The sequence below is a fragment of the Eurosta solidaginis genome, chromosome 1 (genome assembly GCF_040869045.1).
Source record: "Eurosta solidaginis isolate ZX-2024a chromosome 1, ASM4086904v1, whole genome shotgun sequence".
Lineage (NCBI taxonomy): Eukaryota > Metazoa > Arthropoda > Insecta > Diptera > Tephritidae > Eurosta > Eurosta solidaginis.
Genome location: NC_090319.1, coordinates 328,624,437 through 328,636,570, shown reverse-complemented (window position 1 = coordinate 328,636,570; position 12,134 = coordinate 328,624,437). Strand labels below are relative to the sequence as shown.

General features: G+C 42.2%; 1 protein-coding gene across 1 annotated transcript in view; it reads left to right on the top strand.

Annotated features, from left to right (window-relative positions):
• Nucleotides 1–12,134, top strand: part of timeout (circadian regulator timeout) — a 272,495-nt gene that overhangs the window by 154,315 nt on the left and 106,046 nt on the right. Inside the window, exon 8 of the mRNA XM_067767826.1 lies at nucleotides 8,194–8,356. Coding sequence (XP_067623927.1) covers nucleotides 8,194–8,356 — 163 coding nt within the window. The remainder of the gene's footprint in view (nucleotides 1–8,193; nucleotides 8,357–12,134) is intronic.

The following is a 12,134-nucleotide window of genomic DNA, read 5'->3' as shown; positions in this document are numbered from 1 at the left end:
TTAACACCTTTCATTTGATACCCATATCGTACAAACAAATTCTAGAGTCACCCCTGGTCCACCTTTATGGCGATATCTCGAAAAGGCATCCACCTATAGAACTAAGGCCCACGCCCTTTTAAACTACTCATTAACACCTTTCATTTGATACCCATATCGTACAAATAAATTCTAGAGTCACCCCTGGTCCATCTTTATGGCGATATCTTGGAAAGGCGTCCACCTATAGAAATAAGGCCCACACCCTTTTAAAATACTCATTAACACCTTTCATTTGATACCCATATCGTACAAACAAATTCTAGAGTCAGGCCTGGTCCACCTTTTTGGCGATATCCCTAAATGGCGTCCATCTATAGAACTATGGCCCACTTCCTCTTAAAATAGTCTTTAATAACTTTCATTTGATACACATGTCATAAAAACACATTCCAGGGTTACCCTAGGTTCTTTTTACAACATGGTGATTTTCCCTTACTTTGTCTCCACAGCTCTCAACTGAGTATGTAATGTTCGGTTACACCCGAACTTAGCCTTCCTTACTTGTTTAATTTAACTTAAATTTTTTATTTTTTAATTAAACGGGTTCAGCATCGATCTAGATGAAATTTGTTATGTAGTATTTTAAATTTTTCTAAGATTTTTGTTTTAAGGCTGCTGCCACCTATTTGACAAAATTAAATACGATATTCGAGTGCAAGTATCAAATAAAAGTTATTTTACGTCATATTTCAATTAAAATATTTTTAAGTTAGGTTACTACCTATGGTTGCCACCCATGCATATTGTATATATTAATTTGTATACCGGCTACCATCTCTACAACGGCGGAATACTTTTCAAGAAAGTTTTTTATATAAACTATGCAATGTTTTTTGTGACTTATGTCAAAAGAGTATCACCTTGCATTTCTATCGAAATGTTTGTAAGTTGAGTTTCCACCTTACTTTATTATGTTAGTTTTTGGTTTAAATATCTGTGAAATAAGCTCTGCTATAGAGTAAACATTCAGTCAGTTAAGCACCCATTATAACATCAAATCAAAAATAAATTTTATATGCACTAATAAATCTCTCATTTGGTTTAGGTACATCTGTTCGGTATTGTCCGCAGTAGCTTTGTGGTTTTGACAACTAACAATTTACCTGTTCAGCTGCAATATTCATAATTTCAGATATTTATATAATGTTCAAAAACATTTGGCATGTGTGTACAGATTGAAAGCTTGAATGCATTAGGATAGGATAGGTTAGGTGGTAGCTTCCCTGATAAGGATAGCTCACTTGGACAACACGAAGGTCCGTTGTGATACCACATACACCAAAAATAACGGTGACCTAGATCCAGCTACTTAGAGAATCGTTGGGTAGCAACGATAAAGCTCCGAATGATACCGATCTCAACTTTGGATATATCCTCGGGAGATCCAAGTGAGTCGCGACCGAAGTACTTTCGCCTAATTCTGGCAAAAGCTGGACAATCAAGCATAAAGTGATTTGGTGATTCCACCTCATCATCCTCCATACAGCTGCAGCAGGATGGAGTTTCCAGTATATTGAGACGTACCGCATGGATACCCATGGGACAGTGCCCTGTCAAAACCCCAATGACCATTGATAGGTGAGTCTTAGTGAACCCAATTATTTCAGCAGACCTCCTGCCATCCACTTTCGGCCAGAAAGATCTTGCTACCCTGCAAGACGTGGTATCCGCCCAACGTTTGCTGAGCTGATTCGAGGCCCAGCTATGGAGGAGCAATCCACAGGTGGCCAGCGGGATCCCGAAGTCCCTACAGCCATCTTCATCCGGTTCAGTTGTACCGATGCGGGCTAAGAGATCCGCTTGACAGTTACCCGGGATATCACTATGGCCCGGGACCCAGATAATCTTAATTGTAAAATAATTCGATGCAATCGCAAGCGAGGTCAGGCACTCCCAGACCACCCTCGATCGCACTGTAGTTGAGCTCAAGGCCTTGATAGCCGATTGGCTATCAGAGTAGATGTTAAATTCCCTAACCGTGGTAGCACTGGATAGCATTCCATCCACCGCATCCTTAATCGCAGCAATTTCCGCTTGGAATACACTGCAGTGATCAGCCAACTTAAACTTGCGGCTTAAATTTAGCTCTTGACAAAAGACCCCCCCACCAACCTTTCCATCCAGCTTTGACCCATCCGTGAACAAGTTAACCGGTCCCATGCCCCAGATAATTCCTCTTCCCCAATCCTCTCTCTCTGGAATAACTGGGGTGAAGGTTGTATAGGGAGCTGTTATCGGCATACAGTAGTCCGTTCTGTCCGGGATGAAGTCGAAACTGGTAAGAAGGCTAGAGTGTCCGCGGTCAGAAAGTCTATATCCCATATCACGAAGCCTGACCAACGACCTTGCCGCGGCCGCCTTTCCCGCAATATCTACTGGGTATATGTTCAGCATGACGTTCAGTGCCAAGGTAGGCGTTGTTCTGAGAGCGCCACTGATACCGATCAGCGCCGTCCGTTGCACTGACACTAACATTTTGGAGGTGCTCGCCGTGTCCAGTGCTTTCCACCAGACCAGCACCCCATATAGCAGAATCGGTTTGACCACCATCTCATAAAGCCAGTGTACTATTCTTGGCGAGAGTCCCCATCTCTTTCCGATAGCTCCTCTGCAGCAGTACAAGGCAATGGCGGCCTTCCTGGCCCGATCTTCCGCATTGGGTCTCCAGGACAGTTTCTTGTCCAAAACAATCCCCAAATATTTAACCCTATCAGAAAGTACCAACGGTACCCCTGCAATCGAGGGAGTTCTGAAATCGGGCACCTTATATCTTCTTGTGAAAAGGACCAATTCCGTTTTTCCCGGGTTGACCGCCAATCCACATGATTCAGCCCACCTAGCCACAGTATCCAGGTAGCCCTGAAGAACATCGCGCAGGGCGCCCAGAAATTTGCCTCTGACTAGGATAGCGAGGTCATCTGCATAGGCAACCACCCGACAACCATTGGCTTCCAGCTCCACAAGAAGCTCGTTGACTACCACAACCCAGAGGAGAGGAGATAGGACACCCCCCTGTGGCGTGCCCCTGCACACCTTCCTCTTAATTATGGCCCCTCCCCACTCCGCTGCGACAATTCTGCCGCATAGAAGTTTGCTAATAAATTCAACCAGAGCCGCCTCGACTCCTAAACCCACCAGAGCTCTTTCGATTGACCCCGGTAAGACATTGTTAAAAGCTCCCTCGATGTCTAGAAAGGCACCCAGAGCATACTCTTTGTGTTCTAGGGACCCCTCTATTTGCTTTACAATCGAAGAGCCGTTTCCGTCGATCTGCCCTTGCAGTACGCATGTTGTGAAGCCGACAGTAACCCCCGAGGTATCCTTTCCCGTAGGTACAGGTCAATCAACCGCTCAAACGTCTTAAGAAGAAACGACGAGAGACTGATTGGCCTGAAATCCTTAGGTGATACATGAGAGCTTCTGCCGGCCTTCGGAATGAAAATAACCCTAACCGTGTGCCAAGACTTCGGGATATAGTTAAGCCTGAGGCAGTTAGTATATATGATGGCCAACCAGCGGCAGGAAATCCCCAAAGACCTTTGAAGCTGCGCAGGAATGATTCCATCCGGGCCCGGAGACTTATAGGGCTTGAACGACCCTATAGCCCAGGTTATCTGACTTTCCCCTATTGGAATGGCAGGCACTTCTGCATGGCCAACGACCGCCGACCATGCAGGCGAAGATCCCTGCGCAACTCGGACATCGGGAAAATGATTGTCCAGTAAAAGCCTTAGGGACTCCTCGCTACTCATCGACCAGTCCCCACCATCATCTCTCAGATACCCCAGAGGAGCGGGGTTCCTAGAGAGTATTTTTCTAAATCTCGCGGATTCATTGCAGCCTTCTACGTTTTCGCAGAAGCTTCGCCATGCATCTCGCTTGGCTATCCTTATTTCATATTTATAAATCCCCAGACTCACCTTATAGAGCTCCCAGTCCGAGGGTAATTTACTCCTCCTGGCTCTGTTGAAGAGCCGCCGACTGGACGCTCTTAGGTCGTCAAGAGAATCCGACCACCAGGGCGGCTTGCCCTTCCCCCTGTAAGTTTTCAATGGGCAGGACAGCTGAAAGGCGCTATTGCTTGCCGAGGTGAAGTTTTCCACCAGAACGTCTATCTCAGATTCGGACAGGCCCGAACTAATGATAGGCACCGCAGGCAGTAGCTCTCCCAGCTTCCTACAATACAAGTCCCAGTTAGTACTTTTAGGGTTCCTAAAAGATATTTTACCGGGACGTTCTTCGTTCACTGAGAACTGAATATATCGGTGATCAGAGAAGGAGTGCTCGTTGAGAACCCTCCATCCAGATATCCGACCTTCCAGTTCTCTACTAACCAGGGTGAGGTCCAGGACCTCCTCCCTTAACGCAGTAATAAAAGTCGGGTCATTCCCCCTATTACATATACAAAGTCCCTCATCTACAATAAAAGTAAATAAAGACTCACCTCTAGTGTTGGTATCCGAGCTTCCCCAAATGCTATGATGGGCATTTGCATCGGCACCGATGATCACGCCAACACCTCTCCGCCTTGCTTCAGCGGTGATTTCACCCAGTATCGCAGGTGGTGGTCCCACTACGTCCCCGTGGGGCATGTACGCTGAGACCACCCACATTTCATTACTTCCTCGCTCGAGGCAGACCGTGGTTACGTCAGCATTGCTGAAATTAGAGAGAATAAAAGCTTTAATCTCTTTTTTAACAAGCACACAGGATCTAGGCCTACTTGCCTCCGCATGCACCAAGGTGTTGAATTTTCCAGTCCTTAATCCAGAAATCTTACTGCCGTTACTACTCAGCCACGGCTCCTGGACAAGGACTATATCCACTCCGCCTTTTTCAAGGCAGAGCACCAAATTTGCGGAAGCCGCCTTAGAGTGCTGAAGATTGATTTGACGGATTTCCATCAAAAGCGCTCTTCTTCCGCACCCCATCCTTGGCGGATTCGTATTAGTATTGTCCATTCTAAAAAAGTCCCCCCTCAAGGCCGCTATCCGGAGCCGATTGTGTAGTCGCCCTTTAACGATCTCGTGGTTATCTATGCTACGCAGGGAGGCCACGCGAGGGTTGACGCATTACCTTATGAGTAATGCGTTCAGAGCCAGACCGGACGCGAAGCGGGAAAATCTTCAACCGCACCTACACCACCAACTTAACGGCGACGGAGCTTGAATGCATTACAGAGGAACAAATTGCAAATACATTCTTGTGGCATATTTAAAATATTTCATCGGCGTTTGTTTAACTCACGTTGATGATGTAGAGGTAGAGTTCGGTGTTGAGGTAGAGGTATAGGTAAAGGCAGAGGTGGAGGTAGAGTTAGAGGAAGAGAGTTCAGGCAAATAGTAGTGGTTAAAAATTTGTTCGATAGATGGAGCGAATTTCTCTATCGTTTATAACTTTGATTAATTGCTCAAAAAGTTTTCTACCGAACAAGTAGCAACTTCTCAACTTAACTTCATCCAGTATTTTATAAAAAACATTTCAAAACCGACCGCCCACAAGCGGGAACCAAATATCAATTTTAATTTTGCGCAATTTCAACACATAATATATGTTTAAAGATTTGCTTCCCACGCCTTAACATTTGTTCTAGTTTATGTATGCCGCAATAGTACTCACTAATCCACTTGTAGCCCCCAGCACAACCGTTGAATGTGGCTTTTGTGTAGCGTTATTACCACATGACAAACGTGCGGTCAAACATCTAGCAGCATTCACCAATACATAAATAGAAATTTAGATATATGTATTTGTATTAAAACTGCAATACTAAAACGTGTAACAACATGTATATATAGAATAAGCTTAGGGATGAGGTGAGGGGGGGGGGGGGGGGCAGGCACGCGGATTATTGCAATGTACAAATGCCACCAAACTGACTAATTAGTTGCGTTTGCAGTTAGTCGCGTTCCAACTATAATTTCTAAATCGTCATCATATGAAAACTAATGTATATGTGCTCTTGTATTTGTGTGTGTGTGTTGCTCGTATGTAAAGTTGGTCATTTGGTTTCAGTACGGCTTTTGACTTTGAAAAGCTGCCCGTATTATTCTGCTAATTTGTCATTAAATGCAGCGCAATGATTTTGAATGTGTTCGTATTATATACAAAAATTTTGGCGTGTGTGTGTGTAAATATAACCAGCATCCTAAACAAATAGCAATAATTAAGTTCCAACCATTGTGGCAATTAATTGTCTTTTTTCATAAAATCAACAAATATTTTTTAGCAGATACTCCAATGTGACACAGTCTGCATTCACCTGAAGGGTGGGTTTCGTCGAAGACATTTATTTCCTTTCTTAATGAATGCACCTTACTTTGTTGATGGTATTTGATTCAGACGTACACACATACACGCAACGCGATGCCCGGCGAGAGGCAGGTTACGAATCGGTGGATAGGGTTGTAACTCTGCGATGAGCAGATGACGAATCGGTTGAGCAATTTCTAAGCAGTTGGCTGGTTGGTGAAATCAATTTCCTCGAGATGAGAGCCATGGCTGCTGTATCAGCCGTCGCAGCGCCATTGAGCTGCTTGCCTCTTGTTTCTATCTCCCCTGATCGTAACGTCTTATGGCACGCCACTTCGTGCTTCTGTTGTTTTATTTGTTCCAAGATTTGCTGAGCGTTTCGTCATATTTAACAAATTCCATCCCATAAGCAGTGCCTAACTATACTTCCTCCTCCTCTTTTTATCTATTTTTATTTATTAATAACTTTTAATAAATGTATTGCTCGTATTACGAGGTGGTTTTTGGTCGAATACTGGGATCGCACTGAGTCGATCCAGGGTCAAATAGAGGTTCTACAACTCCTTACCGAATAGTATTTATGCGCTAAGTACGAATACACATACACACATACAAAAACGGCTTGAGGTCTTAGGAGGGCAGCAGCTTTATGTACCAGAGGCTGAGGAGAAAGAGAAGAGGTGTTTGATTTGTTGTACTTGAGAGCGGACGGTGCTTCAGACTACTCATATGGTGGGATGATCGTCAGTCGGCCAACAGTCGTAGCAACGGGGTATCAGCATGGCAGCTCTGGACGCCGACATGGTTGTGGGCGGCAACAGCGGCGATCTGCAGCGATTGTAAGGCGACGGAGGGAGTACCAGTGGCGGTAGGTTGTTACTTTGTGTTGTCACACTGACATCTCATCCAGAGGTAGTCCACCGTAGCTGCGCAATAGGTGGGACTGCGGTCTGCAATGAGTTAGGTTAGGTTGAACTGGCCGGTCCATGAGAACCTCACATAGGCTGAATGAGTCCGTAGTGTTACCAGAAGTTTGTTTTTAACGACCAAACGAAAAATCCTATCAAAAACCAGGATCTGTGTTATAAAATAACTCCGTCCTCTTGGCAAACTCTAGAAGCTTCCTAGGACTTAAGGCACTTGCTGTTTCTAGATCTGACAGCTGCATCACTTCTAATAGCTGGAGTCTTAGCAAGCGCAGGGCACGAGCAATATGAGTACTGCTAGGAATCCCCGTATATTGTTGGCTCACTCTCTGCACATCACTACACGATGGCAGGATTGAAGGCGGAGTTGTTCCAGCCGGAACTCCAAAGGTGGACCAAATATGACACAGCAGTAGCCTCTTTAGTTCACGCATCGGTCTACGGCTGTAGACAGAGCTAAGGGGAAGAAGTGGGGTAATCGTTAGGCCGCGGGCCCCTTTCACTTAGTTGACACACGGGTGAGATAACCAAAAATGGGCGAGCGGTTGTCCTCGAAAGCGAAGGGTGATCCGTGCCTTGACAAACACATCTTTACACTCAGCTAATCAGCAGAAATGGTTGGGCTGCCAAGTGAACCACCTCCTCTAACCAACCGAGGACAAATGCATTTGTTTTACCTCTTTTTCTTTATAATGGAGTTGAGAAATGAATTGCTTGCAATGTTCTACTTTTCGATGTTTGCTATGTATCTTGTTGTTTGCTGCCCGTTGGACCGCGACATACTTTCAGGCGCAGTTGGAGTTCCAGAGGTGGTCGTGCTTCTTGTACCGCTGCTTTACATTATTGATAATAATATTATTCCAATTAGGTAACACAGAATTTAAAGCAAAATGTAATCGCAAATCTTCTTTAGCTCTGTAAACACTTTAAGAATTTAATATTTAACTCAAACACTTTTGTCTTCTTCTTTTAGAGTTTTTCTGCGCGATGTCATTGAAACTGCAAACATTTTCATCAAAATGATGGAAAAATTTTGCAAGGACACTGTGCTGCTGCAGGAGAAGAAGCGCACAAATAAACGTGGACGCAAGCCAAAAACAAATAAAAAACCCGAATCACAACCACAACTAACCGAGGTATGTATGTGAAGGAAGGCAGAGAACATAGCGTAAAACCGTGGCCATTGCGGGCCAACTAAAATTTAATTTACAGTAAAGAAACACTGAAACTGCTGGTCCTCTTAAAAAAAGACAGAGAGCACCCAGCGCAAGCGACGCAACAATGCAAAATGCACTAAAGTTAATTATATGACTGCAGCACCTATATACAAAAAAAAAAAATATATATATATTTAAATAATTTAAGCCTTTAGTGAGTTGCAGGCCTCGCCGCACATTTAGCTCACATTTTTTGGTTTTTTTTTCGAATTTTCCACGCAGCTGCACAAAATTGTCGAAGCACACACACGCGCACAAAATTTACGCTACCGCATTTCCGTCCATTAGCTTCTGCCATTTTATTGATGAAAGGTCGTAGGTTTTTTGTATTTTTGCGAAATTTATAACGAGACATCAAGTTTAATTGAGTGAAAATAAAGCAAACTCGGCGCGCGGCAATTGCTGCTTAATTTTTTTTGTGCAGCTGTTGGCTGGTGATGTATTTTATTGTGTCAGACTAAATAGTACATAAATAGCTGCCGGTATCTCTCTTTACGAGTAGCAACCGTTGCCCGTTTTATTTCTTTAAAGGAATATTTGTTGCTACATAAATTCCTCCGTTTTCTGAAATTTTACTTTTTCATAGCTTGCTTGCTTCAAACTTAAAAAAAGGCGTGAATAGCAACCCTGTAAATAATGTGGTTAGAATGGGATGAGTCCCAAAGGAATATGCGACTGTAGCGAGTTCTGATATCTTCATATCGGTTGGAGTCATTCCTTTTGTTTGAGTATGTCCTAGGGAGGGACGAATTGTTCCTGTTTATGCCAGAACGGGTAGTGTCGAATGGGTCCTCTTTATACCCCTACGGGTACTGTCCGCAGATCCTTATTATACTCACCTTTATACCTGTCTAAGCTTTGGTGATTCGACGGGCGAATAGTTTTTTTTGGTTATATTATTTTGTTATTTTTAGTGGACTGTATATTATTTTATTGTTTAGAGAGAGGGAGGTCGCTATGGATCTGTTACACCTTGTATTTATTCATTGGGGCGAGCTTTGGGGGCTCCAAGGTATTGGCTGCGGGTTGAGCCACCTTGTTTCGCTTTAAAAAACCCCCGCTTTGGGATAAACAATTTAAACTATGTCTTTAGAATATTTCACTAACCAGTTGACAATTACAAGCACACTCAATAGCTAATGAAACAAACGAACAAAAAATGTTCATAGTTTAAGTCACTTAAACAATACCCTTACGGGTACTGTTTGAAATGTCTTCTTTATACACCTTCGGGTGGATACTTTTTATACCCCTACGGGTATTGTCGGAGAGATCCACTTTGTTCACCTATGGGTACGGTTGACATGTCTTTCTGCCGGAAGAACCCGTGAAGTTCGATGTGTAAACATACAGGTAAAGAGCTCGAGTATGGGTTGAAGTGAAAAGAGGCAACTTTACCAGAATAAAATTATTTCGGACATTTTGAGAAGGTTTACTTCGGCTTCTTAGCGGTGACAGCCGACACCGACAAGATATTGTTTTATTACCAGCTTATTATCGATAACGAATTATTATCCTCGAGTTACCGACTTGTAATCGGTTTATTATAGGCTTGCTATCAACGAACTACAGAATTGTTATCGAATTAATACTAAAGTTTTATAGGTATCTGTTTCATAACAAACCCTTTAGTTTATCCCGATAAGAAATCTATATGAAAGTGACAACTTTTTGAGAACAAATCGACAGTTTTTTGATAACAAATTGATAAGTTTTCGATAACAAATTGATAAATTTTCGAAAATAAGTCGTTAACTTTTTGGTGGTATATCAATAACATGTGGACAAATAATTCTTAATATATCGATGAATTTTTGAGTCGATGGCAATAAAACGACTTTTCGATAACATATTGGTAATACTTCGAGAACCTATCTATAATATTTCGATAATATATCGATAACTATTAAATATATATGTAATAAATCTGTGATAACAAATAACTTTTCGAAAGCACATCGTTAATTTTTCGACATGTCGAAAATTTTTCGATAAATAGTTGATAACTATTCGATACTAAATCGATAACCTTTCTATACTTAATCAAAACTTTTCCATAACCTACCGATAACTGGTCAATAAAGTATCGACGAAGCTTTGTTATCGATAGCAAATTTATGACACTTTGATAACAAATGATAACTCGTCTATCTCTCGTCGATAATAACACCGATCACTCATCGATACAAAACCTTTCCCTCCTCTTCTCCCCTATGGTTTCTTAAGGTTTATCCCTTCTCTACCCTCTTAGAGGGGATGCTGATGCGAACATAAGTACGCATGGTCCGAAAACCGGAAAGAACATTCTGTACCAATCTGCAGACTTTAGAGTACACTTTTTTTTCAACATGCTACACATTGTAAACTTTGTGTTATACCTTTTACGAACATGCCCAACTGCGTAAAAATAAACGCCTGGAGAAATATCCACCGAAGCGCTTTGTAAATGCGCATGGTGGGATTCAAGGGGTTGATAAGCTCAATACAAAGCTTCAAAACTACCGCAACCCAATTATTAACCTCACCTGCGGGAGGGGAATCATGTTACAAATATAAATGTATCATAAACATATTTAGCAAGCGATGCTTCGCCTTCGGGGAGTGTCCTTATCGTTAATACAACAACAACAACAACAACAACAATAATGGTTATAATGTCATAAGAAAGTGTTTGTCGAATTGGGTATCTTACCACTCCTAGAACAATAGGGTTATCTGTGAGCTTGAATGTACCATTTTTCCAATTTAGACTTTCATTGCCGTTATGGTTTCTACCAAAGCTATGCTTAAGCTCTTTCAGTGTTTAATAGAGTTCTCATATACTACATACGAACGTTTATTATACGATACGATATCTATACAATTTATTTAAATTTCTTGAGCTCTACATATAAATTTATTGCACATATTTTTTATTAAATCCTTTCGTTTATTTTCACCCATGTTAAGCACACAATCACATGACCGTATGTGAGATTACGCAAATCCATTCATCATCAAGACATTGAGTCTCGCAATAATGAACACAGCAACAGCAATCTCTGTTGCCATAGTCACGAATTTAAATACTATTCGCGTATTTAAATACTGTCATCAGTAATCGTTTCTCTTCTTCACCTTAAGTTCGCCTTTTTGCCATTGGCCTTTACTCTCGGGGTGTGCAACCACATCAGCCCCATCATTTGCTCTGCTGACCACTCTTATATCATTTCGCTGGCTTTTACTTTGCTTTGTTGCCTGTCCAATCGGATGTGACATTCCATTTTGCCACTTCTTTTCGGTCATTTCACTATTTATTTCAGTATTTTTTTTAAATTTAATTCTTATTTTATTTTATTTATTGTCAGTAACGTCGATTCTGTAGTTAAGGCGAATATATTCTTAGGGATATTGCGAATATGGCATTTTAATAATTCGGGAAAGCTGACTATTCGTAAGAAGGAATTAAGTGTTATTTCGCCCACTTTAGCTTTGTGCGCTTTAAATTCCCCGAAAAGATTTTAAGGCGTTGTCAAAGGGCAAAAGCATCCGTAACCGCCATTGAAACCGTTGAGATTCGGAAGTCCCGCGAGGCATTTGTAAGCAAATCTGGCTCCTGATCTATGAGGTATGCTAACTTGAATAAAAAGGCGTAACAAGTGAGTATTGTAGTCAATGAGAACCAGTACTTGCTATCGCCAAAGAAATACTCGTCACA